This window comes from Crocuta crocuta, unplaced genomic scaffold (assembly GCF_008692635.1).
Source record: "Crocuta crocuta isolate KB4526 unplaced genomic scaffold, BGI_CrCroc_1.0 scaffold126, whole genome shotgun sequence".
NCBI lineage: Eukaryota > Metazoa > Chordata > Mammalia > Carnivora > Hyaenidae > Crocuta > Crocuta crocuta.
In genome coordinates this window covers 3846020-3873004 of record NW_027531000.1, presented here as the reverse complement: position 1 = coordinate 3873004, position 26985 = coordinate 3846020, and the positions used below count along the sequence as shown (strand labels likewise).

Here is a 26985-nt window from a genome sequence, read left to right as displayed (position 1 = left end):
ATTGTTCACTGAGGGCCAATTTCCCTCAGTCCTGAACTCTTGACACCCTTACTATTCCAATTATAAACGTTTCCCATTGTCTGCCCAACCCACTGAGTGGGAGACAACAAAATGATTTTACAATGTGCCAGCTGAGGACAAGAAGGAAACCAACCAACTACATCGTTTGCATGCATGACCCAATTCCTGCTCTTCACTGAACCCAAAGAAAAATAATAACTTTATCACTAACTCGTAACACAAAAAAAAACTCCATTATCCATATCTGCAGCAGAACTTCATGGGGGGAAAAATGAACTATACCTAAAAATGTATACTACAAAGAATCCAAGAAACAATTTAGGTAGCAAATAATTAGAAGCTCTAAGAAGGAAATAACCATTGGGAGGAAAATCAAGCTCTGGAAATTAGAAACAAACAGAAGTAAAGAAGTATTCCATTTAGAGTTAAATTAACACTTAAAAACTTGCTCCTTTAAGCATATTTCATAACTTAGCGTCTGTTTTCTACTATGTCCATCACCGAAAGCAAACATCTCAAAACACATTCTCCGAATACCTGTTAACAAGGCAGTCCCCTCTCTGACGTGCCCCTTTACCTTTTCAAAGCATTTCTCTAACAGTATCCAATAGTTCACTACACCATCCCTAGGAGATTATACCGTTCCATTTCAGACAAACCCGGGAGTGTCAAGCACCTTGGATAAGGTCACTGCGCTATTCTGGGACAGAGCTGAGACTATAACTTACTATCCTCATTCTTTCCACAACAGTGCACGATTTTGCTTATTCTCCTTACCCCGTTTTCTATTTTTATTATTGCCCCATTTGTTTCTCAAAAGTGTCTACCAACCTCAGGTCCTGCTCAAAGTACACGGGGTTGCAAAGGACAGAAACCCATTGAAGGGAGTACAAGTAAGGAAAAATGCAAAGGAAACAGCAGATGATATCACAGCTGCCCAAGGACAAGAATTACATATGGCTGGGGCCCTGGGGATGAAGTCAAAGGCAAAGCTCTCCTTGGTATCATCCTCAGGGATCATCTAGAGGCACTCTTGTGAAATCTGTGCCTCTCCTCACACACCTACTCTATGGAGTCTCCCTTTGTGCACTTGGCCTAAGTTCACACATGGTCCAGAGTGAACATCAAGGTCCCCCATCCTTTCCTCATGCTTCTATGCTTCACAGACTAAAACAACATTGTAGCTTTACTCAAACTCTCTCCGGAGTGAATTTGCTGTCTGTTGGTCCAATCAGTGATGGTTGGCAGGTTCTGGTTAAGTGTTTACCATTGGTTTGGTTAGCTATGGGGAAGGGAAGGAACAAGGCAGCAGGCCAGGAAACCATTCTAGGAACAGATAATCTATACCCTGGGGCATTAAACCATTAAACCAAGACATTAGTGCACAGCTAATTCCTAGCACTGCCAGGCACCCTCACTGTATTTAACCAAACCCCTCATTTTAAAGAGGAAAATACTGAGGTCTGAATGCTACTATGACTTACCTAAGGTAACAGGTGCACTGTGGCAAGTCAATGTCGACAGTCCACATATCCTGGTTTTCTGAAGCCACAAAGTTTATTCTGGAACCCATCATTGAAATTGTTCAATCCATTGCCAGTGGTATAGTTCCTCTCTCATATCAAGCTATCATCTTGATATATAAATAGCAAATCCATGATTACTCATAATGTGTATATACTCCTAAGATTTCCTACCTGTAAAGCAGTAACTCTCTACCACAGCTATCCATCAGAATCACCGTAGGAGCCTTTTAAAAAGTACCACTCCCTTAGCCCCACCCTAGACCAATTATGTCAGAATCACTGAGGACAGCCTTCTGACACTGGTATTTTAGTTTTTTAAAAGCCCCCCCCACACACACACACATTTCATTCTTACGTGCAATCAGAGTAAAAGAATCCCCACTTCAAAACCTTAAAATTAATGCACAAACATACAGAAATTCTTCAATGACCCTACTTTAATTCAAATTCAAAATACAGTTCTCAAATAATTTAACAACATGTTTTAGATCATAACTTTAAGAAAAGTCTTCTTTTCTCGACAGTTAGAGCTACCATTTATTGAGCATCTATAATGGGTTTTACAAATATAAAGCAGAATATAAGCTCCATGAGGTTAAGACTTTGGTTTCTCTCTCTGTCATATTCCCAGTGTCTATCACGGTCCCTTGCACACTGTAGATGCTTAAGAAACATTTGCTGAATGAACAAATGAATGGTCTTACTTATCTCTCGCAGTGGCCCTTGTCACTAATGCAGATTTTTCAAGCTGAGAAAGACGCTAATAAACCTAAAACAACATATATGCTCCACTTATCACACATGTAATGTTGAAATTACATGTCTTTTCAAGGAGTTAATCAAAACTGATCTTTTGATCAAAGATCAAAAGTGGCATGTTAAAAAAAATTTATTGTGAATATTAGCTCAATTTTTTTTTTTTTACTTCAAAAGCTGAGCATATTGCCATCAAATAAATCTTTGGACTATTCAAGTTCATAGTGAACAATAATCCAGGAAGAGAGGTATAAAGTCAAACCATACATCTAACTCAGTGTGTAAGGTTTTTAAGAACTGAATGGAAAAAAATAACCACATTCAATCTAAAATATGACTCAATACTTAGTAAAGTAATGAGTTGGCAAGCAGGAGTCAACGCCACCTGAATTATCCCTGAATACTGGCCTTGGTCATTCTCAGTGTGAAATGCTGCAGTGAGGTATCAAAATCTGTACTAAGCTTTTGAAAAATGATATCCAATTCTTCTGGCCAGCCAATGCCAGGCTGAGGATGAAGGACCAAAGACTGATGAGTCTGCTTAAAATATTTGGCTTAGAAAAAATAAAATGAAACTGAAAAAGGGAAGAAACCAAAAATTTAAAGAAAATTAGAATTTTTAACAACATCCTTCCTTACCTCCAGTGACACAAAAATGACTTATGAGGGTAACTGTATCTCTGTGTCTCAGCTGGGGTAGAAATATCACAATTTTCCAAGATAAAAGAGCTCAGCAAAAGAAATGAAGAGGAACCTCATCCTCTTATTTAACTGAAACAATATTTTGGAAAGAACATTTAAGATACCATATTAAGAATCTCAGAATGTCATAAAACTGATATTTAATATCCAAGGAGTAAACAGAATTTTTCTTATGTTCACATAAATCTTGATGTTCTTAGTACATAGCATCTGAACTAAGAGTGCAGGAAGGCCCCAGAGATAGACCTGGTTTAACTGTCACTACAAAAATAAAGGCAGAATCAATGAAACAGGAATCCAGAATCTAGGAGACAGGCAGCCTACAATATTTCATCATTCGGCAAATATTTAAATACTAAGGTTAGCCTGATGCTATGCCACTTGCAAAAGCAAAAGTCTTGTAGCCACGGCATTATGTCCTACAAAGAAAGATATACTTAGTTCATTGGTGTTAATACACACTCACTCACGTGACCCTGTGGGTTTTTATTTTTAATTCATAAGCTCTATTACATCACACTTCAAGATGAGCAACAGTCTTATAAAAGAACCATGTGATAAACCAGTTGGCCCAAAGTCTAAGATGTACCCTGATGGCAGATGAAGCATCTGGGAGTCCTTCCCTTAACCCCTTCAATGCACCAAGGTATTATTTAGAAAATTACTGTCCTGGCCTCCTAAATGATACCTTGGTCACACTGCCCTACAGGCTAGTTGAGAAGAGATCAGGGTAAGAAATCAATGACACAGCAATGCTGGTTGGGATCATACTATAGTTCAGCTCTTGCATAAGAATGTACAAAACGATAGTCTCCTCCCCACACCCAACTCACTCCTTGTGCGATTCTTCCACACACACAACATGGCAGGCACCCCGGTGATACTGAAGAGTTAGGATATCTGAGTTTCCAGGGGTGGCTGCAGAGTCCCACAAAGGGACTTTTTAAATAGAAAGGGGTTTTGAAGGCATTCCTTTTGTGTAATGTCCCTGGCAGGCATTTGTCAAACCCTGTGCTTTAAACCTCATGCTAATACTTGCTTTAGCGATCAGCTCTGTTATCTAAATGTAGCCCTCAATATTTCAATAGCAGATTTTTGTCTATTGCATGGAAAAATGTTTATGGCACACTGTAAAACTTAAAAAGTTTGATGAACCATTAAGGAAAAATAAAGATATTTCTGCGTTTCAAACTTCTATCTCCAATCACTCAGGGACTATCTGAGAAGTCAGGGAAGCCGGCTCTATCTATTCGATGGTTTCTGCTCAGTGCTCCCATTTTTAACTTACACATCAGGCTGACAAGACACACACAAAACAATTTTAAACACCCTTCATTCCCCATAACATTCTGTTTCTAAGTCCTTTTCAGTTTTGCTCCTAAATAACCCCTGAAATCCATCCACTTGCTCCAATTCCATTGTTCTTACCACCCTGGTTGAAGTCACTGCAGTTCAGACAACCACCCTCCCCAGATTCACCCCTGCCCCAGCCCTGCTTCCCTCCAGCCATCCTTGCTCAAACTCTTCTTCATTCTGCAGCCTAATGATCCTCTCAAAAACCAAATCTGACCCTGTGACCTACCCACCTACCTGTATAACTGCCCACCCACTTTTTTTTTTTAACGTATATTTATTTCGGAGAGACAGAGACAGAGCACAAGCAGGGGAGGGGCAGAGAGAGAGGGAGACACAGAATCCAAAGCAGGCTCCAGGCTCCGGGCTGTCAGCACAGAACCCGATGTGGANCCCACTTTTTAATTCAATAATTGTTTCCAATTTCAGTTAGGGTTAAGACCTCAATCCTGCCAGGGTAGTCAAAGCCTGCATGGTGGAGGTTCCACCAAGCTTCCCAGCCTCATGCCACTCCATGCTCAGCTTGAGCTCTAAGCTTGAGGCGCTCTGGTCTTCTCGTTGTATCCTACACACAAACATCCTCCCTTCCAACCCCAAATACTTTTGCATATTGTTTTTCCTCCCCCTGCCTTCTTCCAGATCCCAACACATAATTCTCCTCCTTAAAGACATCTTCCTTAACCCCAAGACCATGTCAAATTCCCTCATTATATGGTATTTTATAATGTTTTTACAACTGTAAGTTCGTATTTATTATCTGATTATTGAATTAATCTCCATCTCTTCCTCTGACTGCAGCTCCATGGACCTAGAGACCATGTCTATTTTACCGAGGGTGACCATTTGTCCCAGTTTCCCTGGAATACGCGTTGTCCTGGAGTTAAGTATTAAGTGTGTCACCTTTGCCTCCTTAAGGTATTCTACTGGACTAACACTCACATCATTACCCTGGTTTTAGTTCACCAATGGATCCCCAGTAACTACTGCTACAGCAACTATAGAGTCAGTAAATAGTGACTAAATTATTAGTGGGTATCAAGTCTAATTTTATATACATACATATTCCTATTTTTAAAAAAGGTCTACCAAGTAGCTTTCCAACACAGGCAATTGCTAAACAGAGAGAACCATCCAATATACAGTCAACTCTTAAGTCTCTAGCATTCAGAATAGCTAAATTGAGTTACTAAATACACAGTACTTTAGATCAACTCAAGAGAAGCACCTCTGTGTCCATATTACTCCAAAATAGGTCACTGGAAGATTAACTGCTTCGATGAGGTCAGTACCTCAAAGGCTGTGTAAAGAACACTTTGACGCAAATAAAGGTAACAAACTGGTTTATCTACCGCAGAATTGCAATAAAAAGTGTTCCGCCTTAATTACTGGACCAAGTAAACAAAGGTGTTGTCTATATATATAGATATATCATTGAGACTCACCAAATTCAAGCATAGGTGGCAAAGAAATTAGATTACCTTTCCATTTATTAATTGGCTTTAATCAATATAAAAGGCCTTTGTTGAACAACTGCCTCAGAGCAGGGCAATGTAAAATTAGGCACAGTTCACATATTTGCTTTGGGCACTAGCCAGTCTCTGATCATTAATTCCATCAAAGCAATAATAGTTCGAGTGAACCATCTCCTAATACAGTTCTGAATTTCCCATTAATCAGAATGAAGAAATAAGAGATCACAGACTGCCCAAGGCAATAAAATAACATCCAAGCGTTCCTCGGGTCTGAGGTGTATTGTAGCACTGCTAACACAGCTCCAATGAGAGCTATCATGTACCACAGGAATTTTAAATAAAAGAGAAGTCAGGCAATAAGACCACCAACCAACATGCTGGGAAGAAACCACGTACAAGAGAATTGGACCCAGCCAGGATTACTTTCGGGGCGGGGGCGCAGTATCCACCGAGAAAAGGCAGACCACTTTGTTTCCCTTCACGTTGAAAATTCTGAACAATCTATGCAGCCAAGATAAGAATCTTCAACAGAGAACTGGACGGGGATGAGTGTGTAAAACCCTCTTCAAAAGGAAGCTGTGCATCAGAATTTCCTTGCATTACTCATTTTACTGGCTTGTGTTTGTTCCTGTCTTAATTACACATGGAACCAATCTAACAATAATTGTGGTTTTGATTACAAGTCTATAGGCTCACAGAGTTTTAAGGCAAAGAGCTACATCTTTATCAAAGTTTTGTTCCTTATACAAAGCTTCAGAGAGAAGAGCCTAAGTCCTCATCATATGGGTTCAAGGATCCACACATAAAGGTCCATAAACCTTACTGTTACATGTACATACTTATAATAGGCTAACTATATTTTTCTAGGGAAAGAATTCTTACTTCCAAATTATAACCTGGCTGTTGAGTTAGAGTTTTTTAATTATTACATGAATTACCCATTAAAAAAATCTCTCAGAAGAGTAAAATGAATCCCTCAGTTAAAAATAATAATAATAATAATAATTAGTACTGCAAACTGAGAGCCAGTACCCAAAATCTACTTTGCAAGGTAGATTTTCATGTAACTCCTAGACATTAAGTGGACTAAAGTGTAATTCTATATGTCATTCCTTTAAAAACACATTTCTTCACTCATCAAATATTATCTATTATAAATTGTAACTATTTTAGGTACTGAGTACAGTAAATAAAATTAACATTCTTCCTGCCCTTATAGCATGCATAGTCTAATGGAAGAGATGGCATTAAACAAGCAAATAAGTAAATGATTAAGATACATAATCACTAATGTCCATAATCACTATGAAAGGAACCAATAGGCAGCTGTGATTAAGCATAACATCAAGTGGTCAGGGAAGGCCTCACTCTTTTTCCCTTCACCCCAAGAAAAAAATCTTTAAGTAATTGGAGCTAGAGAGACCACAAAGAGCTTCCTGTTTTTAGCTGAGAGTACCTTTAAAATATCAAGTAACCAAGAAAAATTTTTTTTAATTTTTTAAATGTTTTTTATTTATTTGTGTGTGAGAGAGAGACAGCATGAGTAGGGGAGGGTCAGAGAGAGAGGAAGATACAGAATCTGAAGCAGGCTCCAGGCTCTGAGCTAGCTGTCAGCACAGAGCCTGACGCGGGACTTGAACCTACGAACTATGAGATCAGGACTTGAGCTGAAGTTGGATGCTTAACCGACTGAGTCACCCAGGAGCCCCGAAAAATTTTAATTAAATTAAAAATAAATAAGCAAATAAAATATCGAGTAACCATTAAAATTTTAAATAGTGAATGGTTGTTAAAATATCCATTACTTTAAAATTCTACCTCCTAGCTAACTAAGAACCAAAATTACAAATGGCAAGAAATAGAGAGGAGGTTAAGAAACATGTGGCAACAGATGAATTATTTTTCTAATTTGAACTGGCTACCTAAGAAAGCAAAACTGGAAATTATAAGGTCATAAAAAGTTGCAAGACAAAATTACATCATCTTATAGTCTCAGTTTCTTGTTAGAACTGAGACTATAGAACATGCATGAAAAGTCAGAGAAAGATTCCTCTAACATCCGGCTCTACAATACATTGAGAAAATGACAAGAGTTCTTTGAAAACAAGATGTAGAGCCATGAACGCTACATGTGTCCTAGAGAGGTATGAGCTCCATGCATGCCCTAACATGGCCTCATTGTTCCAATGAGCAGAACAAAGTTGTTACACAGCTTTTCAAAATCAAGGGACAAAATCCCACATGGCAAAGTCTCAAGACTGCATCATGCTGGCCTTCCACACGAGAGCCAACACTCTCTGCACTCATAATTCCCTCACTGTAGACGGTCTCCGCCTCTTCAAGGCCCCTCTGAGAGCCTTCAGAGGCTCTCGAAAAGCAGAACAAATGAAAGTATACACATTAGGGCCAAATAAAAAATCGTGCCCTCATGGGTCACAGAAGCAAATGACATTTTCAAACTATCAACTCTTAGTTGCACTTATGTCCACAGGTTGTCCAAACTTCTAGTAACAAAAATAAACCCAAGAATAATAACAAGTGCTAGTGTATATATTTTTTAAGAGGTCTGACCATAGAAACTTAGTAAGCGGTGGACGTGGAAGAATCATCGGGAAGAAAAAGAAGTAGGCAGTTAAGAACAGGAAAAGGGGAGGAAAAGCAGAATAGAAAGGAGACCTCGACCCCAGAAGCTGTGCAGAGGCTTCAAGGAAGATTAATTGTTGACAGGAGGAGAGGGGAGACAAACCAAACAGGCAAAAATTGATCAAGCAACAAAATATTATACCGCCTATCATGACAAATGGTTATGCATTTGTAGACTTCAGAAAGATCATCGAATTGGCTGCCCCACAGTGAAAAAATTCAACTGCTCAGACAGTGCATGTTCATGTAAATGGTATAAATGGTGCAGACTGTGCAGGAATGACCAGAGAAACCAAGCTCTGTGGCACTGACTCAGTTCTTCCTTACATACACCACAGGGCACATCTGCCTCTCAGATTCTCTCTTCTCTTCAGTCAAGAACAGAAACACACACACACACACACACACACACACACACACAAAATATACATATTAGCCAAGCTCATCCATGATGAACATACTTCTAAATAAGGGACTTCCCAACACCAAGGAAACTGTCCACCTCTTCCTCACTATGGGAAAGTCTGTGGTTAATAAAAAAATTTTTTAAAAGAACACTGAGGTCCTGGGTCAATGGAGTTCATAATAATAATAATAACAACAGCAGCAATTCTTGCTTTTTCACGGGGTAAAAGTCCACACTGCTGAGAATCGAAGCCTTTGATTTACCTTTTGGAGGTATGTGTGCACATACTTGCCTTCCATTAGTAAGGAAATTTCTATTCAAATAGACACACTGTAAAAAATAGAATTGCTTTATTCCAATTCCATTCTCTTTTTTTTTTATAAGTCAAGCATTTACTTTTGTGAGGGAAATTAGGTATTTTATGATTCTGCCCACAAAACCCAGTAAAGTACTCATACTTAAATACTTATTAAAAGTAAACCACAGAGCTCAGTAAATATCCAAGGAAGATTCTTCCTTCCCCAAGTATTAACCTCAATTCCAGAAGTCATCTGAAATCTAGACCAAACATCTCCTGTTTCTGAAAAGAGTTTTACTGGTAATGAGAATGAAAAAACTGCAAATTCTTTCTGAGGGCTATCTGAGGGTTTCTGGAAAGAGAAATAGAAGACAGATTCCCTGGAGTATACATTGTCAGGACCTAATACGGTTCCCAGCTCATCAACATGTCTGAGGTGACAATGAAGAAACAAAGAGTAATGCAAGGGTTCCAACCAGACGATTTCATAAACTGGATTTTCGCATGCTGAATCATTTTATTTTTCTCTTATGTTACATTTCAGAAATGTTCTCTCCCATTTTGGGGTGATGTCTGGCCAGCAGAAGAGAAGTGGCATGAAAACACAGACCATCAACTCCCACAGAGTTGATGCTAAGTGTTCAGAGAATTGATGATCAACAATGATCAATGTGTGAATCAATCTGTGACTATCCAACCAATACAGGAATGAATGGTGAGGGAATAAATGAATGGCATTTCCCTCCCGTATCACCTTGGTTTCTCTGGACTTGGCTTGTCACCCTCCCCATGAAGACATATTTGAGTCTGAAGCCATTAGACTACCTTAAAGGGACATGCCGAAAACTTTATTTTACTCCTTAGACTCTCATGAAGAAATGGAATGGTTTCAAGGGGAAAGTATTGGTTTCAAAGGGAGAGTATAAACATGTGATTCAGAAAAGTTGGTTCAAATCCCATTCCTCTACCTAGAAGGCCCTTGATTCTTGGCCAGGGTTTCTCAACCTTAGCATTACTGACATCTTAGGCCGGATTATTCTTTGTTAGTGGGGGCTGTACCATAGATGTAGAATGTTCAGCACAGTCCCTGGCCTCTACTCACTAGGTGATGTTATCACAGTGCACCCTCAGTGTGACAACCAAAAGTGTTGCTGCAGACATTACCAGATGTTTCCTGGGGCTCAAAATCATCCCCTGGCGAGAGCCGCTTCCATAGGCAAATTTCTTGATTCTTTAATCCTCATTTTCTCATAAGAAAAATGAGTGTAAAACTACTGTCCTCACGTAACCATGGAAACAACTCAATTATAAAATAACGGTAAGTACAAACAATTCTGATGACAACAAGGCTAATATTAATTAGGTGCTCGTTACGTGTCAGACCCCAAACAGAGGAGTTACCTACAGTGATCTCTGCGGTCGTCACAATGACCATATAGGCTGTGGACACTCTCATCTTTACCTTGATCACGCAAATAGAATGTCACAGCCAAGATTCACTTAGAAGCCATGTGACTCCAAGACTTAGAGCTCTTACCCGCCATATTCCTCAACAAATATTTGTCTCCTTCCAACATTTTTCTTAAGTTTCCCTTCCCAAATGATCAGAGTTCAGTCTTATTTCCCTACTGCAGGAAATCTGGGAGTAAGGTTGTAAACTCTTGTAGCAAACATACCAGAGGTGCCTCTTCCATCTTCATTCTCACTGGCTTCCTCTTATCTCATTTATGCTGCAAATCCTTCATATCCCTGTATCTACTGGCATCAATGCCCTCTGCATTTAACACTAAGTTCCTAGAGATCAGAGACCAGTTTCCCTACACAAATGAAATACTTATTACATATTTTTTATGGGTGATGGTGGTGATCTTATGTGTTGATCTGACGTTGTCTAGTTTTAGAATGAAAAAGCCACATATAGAATTTTAGGAGGGGTGAACTTCATTGGAAGCTGAGGAAAAAAATTTTTTAATACTAAACTACATCTAATGAGTGTGAGGAAAAGGAATCTGTAATTGTTTCAGCTTCCTAATGCTGGGCCCTTCGCCATGATGTTTCATCTACTTAAAACAACAAAATAAAAAACTGTAGAAAATCCTTTTCCAAGGTTTAAAGGATCTTACAAGATTCGCCTTCAAATGAATTATCATCATGGTAACAGCATATGAAGAATAAGCCTTTAAAGTTTAAAAAAAAAAAACATTAAACAAGGGGTAAAAAGCAAACCATAGACAGACCTAAATTTTTATTACACAAACTTCTTTTTTGACTTCTTTTTTCCTATAATGATAGGCTTCTATAATTTATACATGAAAATATCTGCTTGAGGCTTATTTTGGTGAAATGAATCCTAATTTGTAGGCCATAACTGCCATTTTCTGATTCAGTTACTTTCTCCAAGCATGTCCTTCCCAATCATAATGTCGTATTTCAAACATCGTTCAAGATTCCCTCAGTCCTAGAAAAGGCCCATTTCTAAATCCAGGTGTAAAAAAATGCCAAGAGCAATATCACATGTTTTTAAGTTTATTTGTTTTGAAAGAGAGAGAGAGAGCGCGCGCTCTCATATGCACGTGGGGGAGGGGCAGAAGAGAGGGAGAAAGAGAATCCCAAGCAGGCTCCACGCTGTCCGCTCAGAACCCAATGTGGGATTAGATCCCAAGAACCGTGAGATCATGACCTGAACTGAAATAAAGAATCAGACACCTAACCCACTGAGCCACCCAGGCACCCCTACGTGAAAGGAGTCAGGGAGAGGGACTAATCACGGCCCCCAGAAACCATGATTTAAAGAGTGAGACACAATGACCACTCCACACACATGATTACAACATTAATCAAAAAAGTGCAAAGAACAAGTGTTGGCAAGAATATGGGAAAACTGGAATTGGAACCGGTACAGAGCTGGTGGAGATGTAAAACGGCGTAGCTGTTGCCAAAATCAATCTCAAAGTTCCTCAAAAGGTGAACACAGTGCTTCCATAGGACCCAGCAACACCACCTGCAGATATATATTCAAGAAAACCAAAAACATGCTCACACAGAAGCTTGTCCAAGAACATTCGCACCAGCATTACTCATAATAGCCAAAGAGCAGAAGGAACGCAAAGGTCCATCAACTGAGGCCTGGATAAACAAAATGTGGCATATCCCTACAATGGAACATTCCTTGGCCATATCAAGGAATGAAGAAATGACCCATGCTACAGCAAGGAGGACACTCAAAAAAACAAGACATAAAAGGCCATGTGTTGCATGATGCCATTTATATGAAATATCCAGTTAGCAAATTCATCAAGACAGAAAGTAGACCAGTGGCTGTCAGGGGATTGGGGGAGAAGGAATTATCCCCTGGGATTATCCCTCAGGCCTTCTTTTCAGAGGGATGGCGACACTACAGAATTAGATGGCGGTGACGGTGTCACAGGGAAGTGAGCAATGTCAAAACCACTGCCATGAACACTTTAAAATGTTGTATTTTATGTTAGGGAATTATATGTTAATTTAACTATAATGCCCAAAGGAGGGGTCAGAGACAATAAAAGAAAAACACTAAACTTACAGATGTAGCATTGGTTCTTCATGCTCTGCAACCACTCAGCACCTGACAGTGGTCTCTTCCCTGAAAATGAAAGTCTCCCTGTCCACATAAGTGACATGGACAACTGAGATGAGAAGTAAATGCTAAGGCCTTGAACAATCAGAAATGGTAAGGAGAGTGCGGTAAGGGGAAGTCCATTTCGCTATAGAGAATGTAAATAAACTTATGGTTAGTTTTGTGCATTTTTGACAGAAGAAGGAATAAGACAGTGAAAGAAACTGATGGGGGGGGGGGGTTGTCCTAGGAAAGCAGAACAAAATTAAAGGCTATGCTGCTATTGTTTCTTTGCTCATATTTGGTATATAAGCCTGTCTGTGTAAAGAAGTGGACATGGCATCCTAGGGCACGAAAGTAAATACTGTAAAAACAGGCTTAAAAATAAATGAATAAAGGTGACAAATGCGTAACCCAGAAAAGTAAGACCTACAGCAGAGGAAATAAATGCACGATTTTCTATCAAGTCACTTCTCAGTTATTTCCCCTTTCCAATACTCCACCACTCTTTCCTGCAAAGCTATTTCCTTCCTCTCCACATTCTTTCATTTCCAGGTTTTCCCTCTTGCACAAACACATCGGTCTTCCTCCACGGGGCGGGGGTTGGGGGGAGACCTTTAGCTAGTCTGCTTCTCTGGATGCATTCTCCCAGGGATGAAGCTCGCAGCCCACAACCTCCTCACTTCCCTCAAATGCTGCCCAGATATCTTCTATTGCCATGTCAATCATTCACCCGCTTATCACTCCCTGCCGCAGCAAATGAGTGTGGCAGGGAACTTTACGAAGATATAATGGTAACCCAAGGCTGACAATATCTCTGTTTCATCAGTAACTACAGTCTAGGGTGGGACAGAGAGTTCATTACATAGACACAAAAAGTGTAAAATGACACTTGATTTAAATAACTCAGTACAAGGACCTGGGAGGATATTTAATAAAGGAGTGGGCAAGTAGGTATTTATCCAAGGGATACAGGTGTGCTGTTTCAAAAGGACACATGCACCCCAATGTTTATAGCAGCACTATCAACAAGAGCCAAAGGATGGAAAGAGCCCAAATGTCCATCTACGGATGAATGGATCAAGAAGATGTGGTACATATGCACAATGGAGTATTACTCGGCAATCAAAAAGAATGAAATCTTGCCATTTGCAACTAGGTGGATGGAACTAGAGGGAAGCATGCTAAGTGAAATTAGTCAGAGAAAGGGAAATATCTTATGACTTCACTCATATGAGGACCTTAAGATATGAAACAGATGACCATAAGGGAAGGGAAGCAAAAATAATATAAAAACAGGGAGGGGGACAAAAACATAAGAGACTCTGAAATACAGAGAGCAAACAAAGAGTTGCTGGAGGGGTTGTGGGAGGGGGGATGGGCTCAATGGGTGAGGGGCAGTAAGGAATCTACTCTTAAAATCATTGCTGCACTCTATGCTAACTAACTTGGATGTAAATTTTTTAAAAAGTTAATAAAAATAAATAAATAAAGGAGTAGGCAAGGGATGTGATGAGCTGGAGACGGAAAAAGGTCAGAAGGTCAGAACTATCGGAAGGAGATAAGGCAGCACATGCAAAGGCCCCCCTGCAGAGAAGCAGCACAACATATTTGAAGAAATAAATGAAGGCCAGGACTGTAGGGAAGCAATGTTGGAGAAGGACTGGGCGGGGCAATAGGCAAAGGCCAGATTATGCAGGCTTTTTTTACCAACTGTTGCAACAATATGGGGAGAGATGGTAGTCGCTGGGCTATGGAAATGGCAACAAACCTTTTACGATCTGGATATACAGTTAAAAAAATAATAAAAATGATAATAGCAATTAGAGTAACCGGCCACAGCTGTCATTTACTGAATGCTCACTTCATGCCTAGACCCATGCTGTGTATTTTAAATATATTATCATTTTTCCTCACAACTCTAAACGGTAAATATTGTGATTCCCAGTTTGCAATCAAGGAAACTGAAACCCAGAAACAGGTAAGTGACTTAAATCACCTGGGCCAGACCCCAGGCTTTGGGTATGTGATACGCTAGGAACTGAATGAAGTCTATCTGCCTGGCTTCTACTAACACAACATAGTTTCCTTATCATAAAAAGAATAAAAATATGTGAGATTTAAAATAAGTTAGGTTTTCAATCCTCCCAAGAACTGTGCCACATAGACAGCAGCATCCCCACTGCACAGACAGGGAAACTGAGGCAAAGCCAGGTCAGTTGCAGGCAACATAAACGTTCCCAGGTCAGCGAGTCATAGAACAGGGAATTGGACGCTTTCAAGCCAATAAAATTCTGGATGGCTTTTCCTTCTCCATTAAGATGGTGGTTAATTAAAAACTAAAACTCCAAGGCAGCACTTCATCTGTAATTGGGGTAAAGCCATCCGCAAAATATCAAATGAAGCCGCTTCTGAAATCAATATTCCTGTTCTCATCGGAATCTCTGGCCCACAGCAGTGGGAGCCCCAGTGTCACCTGGGAGTGTGTGTCGATCACCACTGACTGCTCTTCCAAAGAAAGATAATCGCGGTTATAGACGAAAAACATGGAGTCTTTCCAGCAAAACGGGCAGAAGAAATGACTGTGACAATCCAGTCATCTATGGGAATCATATGATTTTCACTAAATGTGTAGTGAAAGTATCAACATTACAAAATCAAGACTGAAAACAAACGTTGCTTACCACCAAAGAAGAATTTCGACTGTGAGAAGTCAAGAAAACAGAAAAGAGTTGAAAAAGGCTTCCTGAATTCCTAACTCCTCCATCATAATCTGCCCCCTTCAACCCTTTAATGCTACGGGAGGATATTTATTTACTTACTTATCTCACACTGAGTCCAACAAAACAGAAAATCCCTTCTGTTTGGTCAAAGAGAATCTTTTCCTTTTCCTATCATCTGTTCACTCCCAAAAGATATTTAATGAATGATCTCTAGTGTAAGAATAGATACTGGAATAAGTGTTCACTTAATATGACTTGCAGATATTGCCATCCAGGCAACAAACACCTCTGTGAATACATACAAAGTGAGAACATGGGTTTAAAAAAAAAAAAAAAACACACAAGAAAACAACTACTTAGATTGGTATTTCATGTTTCCCTGAATCACCCTAATCTTCAGCTCCAGTGACAGGTGCAATCCAGTTTTCTATTCACATGTGGCATTAAACTGGTTTGGTGAAAGCCAAATAATTAGAGGTACACCTTTTGGACTGAAGTACAGTTCAAATTACTGCATACTGCCATAAAAATATAATTTATAAACTTAGAGCAGAAGGCTTTCCCTTTGCTAATGCATTTAGCTTATATTAGAGTCAGAAAACCTACAGTAAAAATCTCCTATTAAACGGGTATGGTTTCTGTAGCTTTTATCATCTAAATGAGGTCTTGGTGCATCTGCTTAAACAATGTAACCCCTAGGCATCATTTGTTTGTGGCATTTGCCCAAGTATTTTGAAATGTTTACTTTATTGCCAAGGCAACAGATGAGGAATAAGTAACAAGTCAGTCCCTCCCAGTTTTGTTTCACAACTATCCTAAAGAGATGTTGCTTGTCAGCCTCTCAAACCACTGCAAATCCAAAAGGCATTAAAGCTTTTACTACCTGGAAAACTATTTCAAAAGATTCCTCATAAGCACTGAAAGAAAAATTCCTGCCAGACCAGATCCTCTTTTTCCACCAAGAAGTATAATTGCCATATTTCTCAAAGGAATAACAAGTAAACACAATCCTCAAAAACGGATAATAGCAAATTAAAATTGTGCTTCCTAACCAAAGATTTTACAACAAAAAAACGATTTTTAATCGATGAAAGAAAATTATCTTTTTTAAACCAAAAGTGATCTTTTTCTCATATGAAGAGTGATTATATAACTTTCTGTATTTTTTTTAGTGGAAGTGTTTTTTATCAGACTTTCTTAAAAAGAGGCGAAGGAACAAATACTGGTTGATGACATTTACATTAAGTTCAAGAATAAGTAAAATTAAGAGTGATAAGTCAGACAAGTGGGGGTTCTTTGGGAGGGTGGTTACTGGCAGAGAAGAGTACCTGAGAACCTTCTACAGAGCTGGAAACTAATTCCTTTTTTTTGTTATTGTTTATTTATTTATTTTGAGAGAGTGAGATAGTATGCAGGGGAGGGGCAGAGAGGGAGGGAGAGAGGATCCCAAGCAGGCTTCGCTGTCAGCACAGAGGCCGATTGGGGCTCAAACTCAAGAACCGTGAAATCATAACCTGAGCTGGAAATCAAGAATTGGACCCTTAACAGACTGAGCCACCCAGGCATCCCCCCACAAACTGTCAAATTCTTGATCTCAGTAGTAGCTACTGGGTTTTGGGGAAGGAGTGATATAAGTAAATAAGTCAGAAACACAAAGCAAGCTTAGATAACATTCCATTTCTTAAATACATGTAAATTGTGATGTTTGCCTATTACCTCAACAATAAAGCTATCAGAGCTTAAAAGCCAACCAAACACAGGACAGCGGAGTCCCAACCATCTACACTCTCAATTAAAGCTAAAGAAGGACAGGGGCATGGCTTATTCCCCAGCCCATAGACTCGTGAGTAATCTTTAGAGTCACCTATTTTAAAAAGGCATTAAGTCAAACCAACACAAGGCCATGTGACTTTCTGTAATAAACAAACAAACAAACGATGCTTTGATCAGGGGTCACATTTCTGATTAAGGGCTTGATGCCCAGTTTTGTTCATACATAACAACACATACCTTATTAAGTGTATCATGTAAAAATTGTTATTTGCAAAATGTAAAGCTACTTATACCATTACACAGTGCATCTCTTTCCAGAAAAAGTCATCCCTGAAAGTAGAGAGCCACCCAGTGATATCCCCAAGTGGGACTATTTCGCCCAAGGCCAGAAGCTGGGGAGATCTGGTAGAAGAGAGAGGAATGGAGGCAGGTGACTGGCTACCTGCGTGGCACTGCTTCCTACACACTGGAAATATCCAGAATGCCATGGGCAGGTCTACACGGACCACATGAAGGGCCTGAACCCCAGTCAAATAAAACCATGTACAACTCAACTCACATTCCCATCTCTTCCCGGCGGTTCTCTAATTTGAACAGGTATTTCCCAAACACAGACCAATCAAAGCGTTTGATGAATAGAGCATAGCTTTTTTTTTTTTTTAAACGTTTATTTAATTTTGAGACAGAGAGAGACAGAGCACGAGCTGGGGAGGGGCAGAGAGAGAGGGAGACACAGAATCTGAAACAGGCTCCAGGCTCTGAGCTGTCAACACAGAGCCCGACGCGGGGCTCGAACCCACGGACCACGAGATCATGACCTGAGCCGAAGCTGGACGTTTGACCTACTGAGCCACCCAGGCGCCCCACTACAGCATAGCTTCTAAGCGAGGACCCTGTTATATACATTATACATTATACTTTACAGCAGTGGTTCTCCACCAGAGCAATTTTGCCAGACACACTGGCAGGGTCTAGCAAAACTTTTGGTCATTTACAACTCTGATGTGGGGACTGGCATGTTACCAGAATCTAGTGGGAAAAGACTGGGGATGCTGTTAAATCTCTCCTAAAGCACATAGGGCAGCCCTCGCAGCAAGAAACTATCTGGCCCCAAATGACAAGAGCACTTAAGTTGAGAAGCCCTGCACTGCAGCATACGTAAACCAGTATGCAAAGATTATAAGAGGCAAACTAGCAAATTAGAAAATCTAGACTTAGACAGCCAGATCAAAACATAAATAAATGAAACCAAAATGACAAAATAAGCCCACTAACTTTCCTCTTCAAATGCCACACAGGTTAATGGCTTTTCAAAAAAATATGAAAAATAAGCAGCACTATTTGTTTTCTTGGGGGGGGGAAGGGAGTCTGTAAACAATCTGAATCAGTGAATACAGAGGGGATTATGTGAATAAATTATGATAAAATCATACCATGAAATCTTCTGTAGTCATTAACAATAATGGTTTGGAGATTATTCGGAGAGACAACCATGAAACGGTGTCAGGAAAATAAAGTTACAGAACACCGTATGTAATGAATATGAGTCTCCTTTTGTAAAAAAGTAAATAAATTGATCTATTTATATATACACAATATAAAATATATAAACAAAACATATAAGTATAATATAAATCTATAAAATAATATAAATATAATATGCATATATAAATAAATAAAATATAAGATATATAAACCTAAAATATATAAATACATAGTTTTGCATGAGCAAGCAAAGGATTAATGGAAACCAAATAATGATGTCTTTAGAAGGGCAGGATTAGGGGCACCTGGGTGGCTTAGTCGGTTAAGCGTCTGACTTTCGCTTAGGTCATGATCTCACGGTTCGTGGGTTCGAGCCCCGTGTCTGTGCTAACTGCCAGCTCAGAGCCTGGAGCCTGTTTCAGATTCTGTGACTCCCTCTCTCTGACCCTCCCCTGCTCACGCGGTCTCTCTCTCTCTCCTAGAAATAAATAAAAAACATTAAAAAAAGATGGTGAGAAGGAAAACTGACACGTTTTTCTCCAGATGTTATTATTCTTTTGGAATTAAAAAAGCCGTATCAAGTCAACTGAGCTGAGGGAAGGAGAGGTGGAACATGTAAAGGAAAGGGGAGAGGGGCGGAAAAAGGAAAAGAGCATCCCTAGAGCAGCTGATACGGAAATCTGAGTCTGCTGTTCCTGTTTTTACCAGTGAGTGCTGCTGTTGACCGACATACTGGCTACAAGCAGTGAAATAAAAATGGGGAAAGCAACTCCAAACATCTGTCCCTTTGTTCACTCTCGGGCCCCTGCAGCCAGCAATGCACAGTCTGGTTCAACTGGGTTGTTTGGGCTGGTTTCTCGGATCCACAACCAATCTTCAAAAATTCTGTACTGCATAGTGATGGAATCAGCCACGGGCATATCTCTTCTCAAAAAGAGACACCGACTGTGCTAGATGACAGCCTCACTTCTGGCGAGCACAGATAAGGATTCAGCACATCAGTCTCCTTTGAGGAGCGACTCGGGGCACAAGAACTTAATTACCTAAGTCTCATTACCACAGACTTCTTTGAATACCTCTATTCTACCAGTACTCAAAACTAAGGGCTCCTTTACTGCTGGGTCACTATTATTCAAAGCATCAAACTCTATTGTTCAAGTTCTACTGCACAAATAAAATAGACCCAGCATGAGCCACAGAGCATTTCTAATAATGCTTCACAGGCACATACCTACATGCACATGTAAATGCCTAGCAATGTGTAACCTTGAAAACTATACGACTGACACTTTTCCAGTATTCTGTTCCCACCTGCAATGGACATCACTAGCCCCATCTTGAAAGACAACATAATAAGATTTAAAAATACAAGATGGGGAGCCTGGGTGACCCAGGTTAACATTCGACTCCTGATTTTGGCTCAAGTCGTGATCTCACAGTTTGTGGGTTTAGGCCCTGCATCGGACTCTGCGCTGACAGTGCAGAGCCTACTTGGGATTCTCTGTCCTCTCTCTCGGCCCCTCCCTCCACCTCTCTGATAAATAAACATTAAAAAAATAAATAAATAAAAGATACAAGATGAAAATTGGACCAGCCCGAACTTCTTGCATTTTGCACAAGTGACCATTCTTGTACCCATGACAAGTAGGCCCTTGGGTCTCTGTATATCTTTCTATTTACAGGTAGCACATTAGGAATCAGAAAACGTGATTTGTTTTTCCTTCCAGAAATGATTTATGATTGTACTATTAATCCAGTACTAGTAAAATGAACCAAGGAACAAGTATTTATCTTCTCTAAGTTATGACATTCAAAGAACTACCACACTGTTAAGAAGAAAAACAACTTGGAAAACTCTTGAGCAGTCGCGGAGCTTTCTTTCAACCCCAGAGTTGAATCACAGTTGCGGCCAGATTTCACAATCCCCCCAGGGTCTGCGAAGACACTGGCGCCAATCACAGCATTTCCCCTGATTAGCAAACTGGCTTCAGACCCATCAAAAACTTTCACATTTGAAATTTAACACATCTATATTTAGAACATGAGTTGTAGGGCAACATTTGCTGCAAGCAAAACAGCAAAGGAGGAAGAAAAAAAAAGCACACACACACACACACACACACACACACACACACACACACTGAGGGTGTATTTGTTCCTATGGAAAGACAGATCATAACTCTTGGACCTAAATACAGAATAAGCTACTTGAGCCCCGTAAGCACAGAGCACGCACAGTATATTATTAGGAGGGGCGCCTGGCATTAATATGTTTTTTTTTTTAACGTTTATTCATTTTTGAGAGATAGAGACAGAGAGCTAATGCGGGAGGGGCAGAGAGAGAGAAGGAGACACAGAATCCAAAGCAGGCTCTGTGCAGACTGTCAGCACAGAGCCCGATGCAGGACTTGAACTCACTAACTGAGATCACGACCTGAGCCAAAGTTGAACGCCGACTGAGACACCCTGGCTCCCCAAGTTTAGTATGTTAAGCCTACAAACACCATGACCGGGAAGTTAGTATATATCTATGAGGACTTGGTCTGCTATAAGAAATTACAGAACAAAAGATAGTCTGAATTTCCTACCCAGCCTTAAAAGAGGTTGGACTATTCCTCAGCTTCAGCCATTTGATTAGACAGACTTGATTAGACAGTCTGAAATCCAGACTTTCCAGATTTTCCAGTCTTCCAAGAGAAGTTATTTTTATGTGAAATTTCTTAATTTTTTTAAATGTTGACCACTAATTCATATTTTGCCAAACACATATTTACGGCTCCATCCGAATGTGTCTGCAGGCCACACTCAGACTGTAGGCTTGGGGTTTGCAACTCTGAGCAAAATGGTCACATAACTCAATTAAGCAGTTAAATTAGCAGCAGGAGACAAATGCAATTTTTTTTATTCTGGCTAAAACACACACACACACACACACACGCACGCACATACAAAATTTACCATCTTTTCAGTGTACAGTCCAGTCTCCAAAACTTTATCATCTTGCAAAACAGAAACACTCCCTTCAAAAATCCCCTTTTCCCCTTCTCCAAACTCCTAGCAACAACCCTTCTACTTTCTGTTTCGATCAATTTTATGACTCTAGGTAACTCACATTAAGTGGAATCATACTGTATTTGTCTTTTTGTGACTGGCTTATTTCACATACTCTCATGTCCTCAAGGTTCATCTATATTGGAGCATTTAACAGATTCCCTTTCTTTTTAAGGCTAAATAATAGAGACATTTGGGATGCTTCCACCTCTTGGCTATTGTAAATACTGTTGTTAAGAACAAAAGTATAAAAATATCTCTTTGAGACCCTACTTTCAATTCTTTGGGTATATGCCCAGCAGGAACTGCTGGATCCTATGGTAGTTCTATTTTTAATGTTTTGAGGAACCACCACAGGTTTTCCATAGCATGGGCACCTTCTTACGATCCCTCTAACAGCGCACATGCTTCCAGTTTCTCCACATCCATGCCATCACTTGAGACTGTTATTTTAATAATAGCCATCCTAATAAATGCGAGGTTTTACCTCACTGTGGTTTTCATTTGCATTTCCCTTATGATCTGTGATGTTGAGCATCTGCTCATATCCCTGTTGGTCATTTGTCATCTTCAGAGAAAGGTCCTTTGCCCGTTTTTAAATTGGGTTACTTGACTTTCTGTTAAGTTATAGGAGTTCTTTAGACATTGTGAGATTAACCCCTTATCAGATATATGATCTCTAAGTATTTTCTCTCCCTCCAGAGGTCACCCCTTCGTTCTGCTGATTATCTCCCTTGAGGCACAAATGTTTTTCAAAGTTTGATGTAGTCTCACTTTTAGATCATTCCCTTTTGTTGCCTGTGTTTTTGTTGTTCCATAGAAGAAATCATCGCTAAGTCCAATGTCATAAGACTTTTTCCTGATGTGTTCCCTTAGGAGTTTTACAGTTTGGGATCTTGTGTTTAGCTCATGAATCCACTTTGAGTTAATTTTTTACAGGGTACTACAAGGGTACAACTTCATTTTTTGTAGGTGAATATCCCATTCTCCCAACACCACTGGTTAAAGAGACTGTCGTTTCCCCATTCTGTGGTCTTGGCTCCCTTGTTAAAGATTATTTGGCCACTTATAAGTACGTTTATTTCTGAACTCTTTATTCTGTTCCATTGGCCTATTAGTGTGTCTTTTATTTTTTTAATTTTTTTTAATGTTTTATTTATTTCTAGGAGAGAGAGAGACAGTGTGAGCAGGGGAGGGTCAGAGAGAGAGGGAGTGACAGACTCTGAAAGAGGCTCCAGGCTCTGAGCTGGCAGTCAGCACAGAGCCTGACGCGGGGCTCGAACCCACGAACCGCGAGATCATGACCTAAGCGAAAGTCAGACACTTAACCGACTAAGCCACCCAGGCGCCCCCCTATTAGTGTGTCTTGATGTCAATACCACACTGTTTTGATTACTGTGGCTTTGTAATATGCTTTCAAATGAGAAGAACCTTGTTCTTCTTTTTCAAAAGTCTTTGAAATTTGCAGATTTCAAAGGGCAAATGCAAATTTTTCATGAAAGACTCCTGGCTCCAGTTTTTCCAAGGCTCACACTGGTAAAAGTTCTCTTCCAGTCCTCTACCACTACTAATATATAGAAGTGTGCAACTTCAGAAGGACTTAAAGACATAATAGAACTTCCTAGGAATTCCAAACTTAACAAAAGATGCAGCATACTGGAAGTATCCTGCCTTTGCTGGTGGAAAGAACAGTGGTTAAGAGCACAGGGCCCAGAGTCAAAGAGATCTGTGTTTTGGCTCTACCATTTCCTGTCTAGGTGGCCTTGTCCATATTATTTAACCTCAGATTCCCCATCTGTAAAGTGGAAGTAATGACAGCACCTCCTTTCCCAGGGCTGCTATGATAAACAAACAGAACAAGTCAAACAAAGTACTTGGTTTAGCACTTTCCTGGCACACAGTGAGCACTCCATCCACTTCGGCCTACTACCAGTATCCTCGGAACTTAGGACTTTCAATATTAAATATTCTATTTTTATCAGTGCCATAATTTTTATAGAATAAAATATAAAGTCAGGCACCTACAAGACCCGTGTGGAAACATATCTTTCACTTATTAAAAGCAAAAAGTTCAATGTCAGAAGCAAGGAGATCAATAGAAGAAAAAAAACAAAGTTAGAGTAATTTATACTACCTTAAGGAAACCTCAGATTCATTCATCCAAAAGGCATTTGGCACAGAGAACCACAGGGCAGAAACAGACTCGAAAGTAATGCTTTACAAATCAATACCAAACAACAAGACTTTTCAACAACCTCAGTTTGGTCTGGTGTAGCCTAGCCTGTACTACTAAGAACGTGAAACTAAATCCTTTAAAAGTTAAATCTTGGGGCTCCTGGGTGGCTCAGTAGGTTAAGCATCCGACTTTGGCTCATGTCATGATCTTACAGTTGGTGAGTTCCAGCCCCACATCGGGCTCTATACTGACAGCCCTGAACCTGGAGCCTGCTTCAGAGTCTGTGTCTCCCTCTCTGTCCCTCCCCAGCTCATGCTCTGTCTCTCTCTGTCTCTAAAAAATAAACATTAAAAATGTTTTTAATAAAAATAAATAAACAAATGAATAAATAAATAAAGTTAGATCTCAACCCAGGTCTTTTATTCATTAATAGGGCAATTTCACAAGTAACTATTAAAATCAGTATATAAGAGAAAACTATCAGATAAATTGTGTCCTGAGTCCCAATTGTTTATATCTACACCCATTCCATAACTCCTTCAGCAAAGTTCACTTCACTGTGGAATCTAGGAGCGGAATATGGCACCACCATCTTTTCCAGTCAGACTAAACCCATTCTCTCATCAAAGGCACTGGGTGACAAATGGAAACATGATGTGATTATGGTCAAAAAGAGAGGTTTAATCTTCTTCCTTGCTATTCTGAAAGAGCTTCCAGAAATATGTTTCTCTTTCTCTCTCTCATTTGCGTTCTCTCTCTCTCTCTCTCTCTCTGGATATGGAGAATAAGCAGGCCCAAGAGTACTTGGTAGTTTCCTGAGATGAAGTAGAACCAACAATTCACTAAAGGTGACATCACACCATAAAGGCAGAGTCAATGGATCAGAAACCAGACCCATGATAGTAACGCTAGGCCTCTTAGTCAAACCAACCCTGAAGTTCAAACCAAATCTGAAAGGACCTGGACTCTTCACCTGACTGAACCAATAAATCTTGTTCCTTAAGTTGGACTTAATGCCATTTACAACTACATGAATTTTTACCTACACAAACTCTGATCAAACTCTAATTCTAAAGCAAAACTTGTAAAATAATGCACACTTCCAAGAATATATGCCCCAGTCATGTATTTGGGTCTCTGGCCTCAAATATTTAGACTTCAGAAGGATAAGACTATACAAACCCATAAGACTGGCTCTCGCAGCCTTATGGGAAACTCAGTATTAACGTTACTCAATTGACTGTCACCCATCATCTCAATGCCACCCTTAAGCACTTGGAGATTTAACTCCTGTGAGCTGTAAACATTTTCCAGATATATTTCCGTTCCCCTCCTCTGAGTAATCTAAGGCTACTTATTCTGCCCTGTTAGAATATACACTCGTTTTTCAATATTAACCAAAATGATAGAACTCTGGGGATCTGATATGATGTTATGAAGATCTTGGACATCAACACCTTCTTTCCTCTAAGGAACCCAAAGAGCTTTATGCTCATTTACTGTCCACATTCCCATAAAGGAGATAGAAACAGGTATTCGCGTCCCTGGGGGCAGCAAGATGAAGCTCTAATGAAGGTCACCAAGCACCAGGTAGTTACAAAACGAAGCTAGACTCTCAGGGAGTCCCTAACTCTACCTTGAAAATAAATCACGTCCCAAATGTGTGTTCGAGGGGACAGAATGAAGTGATTCTCTTGTTTGGGATTTCCTAAAGTACACACTGGCAAATATTCTCCTTTCAACTCTCCCCTTCTCCAAAAAAGAGGCAGGAGAATTCTGTCATCCAGTAAATCTGAGAAACACCGGGCAAAGATACGCCAGTTTGTTGATGACTGCACATTTCAGAACCTTTAATATGCTGAGGCACATTATGATACTTGAGAAGGTTAAGTGAGTAAACACAAATACATGTGAGAACTTAGAAAAGGCCTGATGCATACATATGTGCTCAGCAGGCGTCACCAGAAGAGGCAAGAGTAGACAGAAGTCCAGTATCTAGAACCAGACTGCCCAGGTGAGGATTCCAGCTCTACTACACAGAAACAGAATGACCTTTCCTCATCTGTGAAATGGCGACTGAAATACATTTGACCCTGGACAACATGGGTTTGGATGAGGCCGGTTCACTTACACGTGAATTTATTTACATGACATTACTGTGAATTTTACATTTTACATTACAGTGCTATAAATGTACTTTCTCTTCTTTATGATTTTTCTGAAAAATGCTTGCTTTCCCCTAGCTTACTTTATTGTAAGAATTCAGTATGAAATACAAATAAACGCACAAAATATGTGTTAGCCAATTGTTTATATAATTCGTAAGGCTTCCATTCAACAGGAGGCTATTAGTAGTTAGGTTCTGGGGGAATCAAAAGTTACACGTGGATTTTCATACATGCAAGGGGTGGGTGTCCCTTACCGCTGTGTCATTCAAGGGCCATCTGCAACACATCCTTTACAGGGCTGGTGCTCCTAAAGTGCTTAAAGGGCACACAGAAAGCAGGAAGTGTTAGCTGCTGTGGGTACTGTTGCTATTGTTATTCCCCAAATGGATGTTAGAAAACAGGGTTCCCCAAATTTACTTAATTACAGAACCTTTTGTTTTTGTTTTATTTCTCACAAAACCTCCTTTACATTAGTAATTATCTGGCTGATTTTTTTTAAGTAGTTGCTTTTCAATGTGTTTTGTTTTTTGTTTTTTGAGAGAGAGAGAGACAGAGAGCGACGAGAGCAGGGGCAGAGAGACAGAGAATCCCAAGCAGGCTCTGCGCTTTCAGTGCCTAACCCAATGGGAGGTTTGAACTCAAGAACCATGAGATCATGACCTGAGCTGAAACCAAGAGTTGGATGCTTAAGTGACAAAGCCAGGCACGCCTACCCCTTTGGCTGATTTGTCAAGTCTAGTTTTTTTTTTTTTAATCTTTTTAATGTTTATTTATTCTTTGAGAGAGAGAAAGAGAGAGACAGAGAGCACAAGTAGAGGAGGGGCAGAGAGAAGGAGA

The 26985-nt window shown here is 39.9% G+C and overlaps 1 protein-coding gene across 13 annotated transcripts in view; it reads right to left on the bottom strand.

Moving 5' to 3' along the window:
- Positions 1-26985, bottom strand: part of MITF (melanocyte inducing transcription factor) — a 231491-nt gene that overhangs the window by 153311 nt on the left and 51195 nt on the right. For 2 of the 13 annotated variants that reach the window (XM_077770625.1, XM_077770626.1), the window contains exon 1: positions 1506-1723. The exons of the other annotated variants lie outside the window; for them this stretch is intronic. In XM_077770625.1, coding sequence (XP_077626751.1) covers positions 1506-1597 — 92 coding nt within the window. In that variant the 5' untranslated portion in view covers positions 1598-1723. Of the gene's footprint in view, positions 1-1505; positions 1724-26985 lie in introns of those variants that run through there. 13 annotated transcript variants of the gene reach the window in all.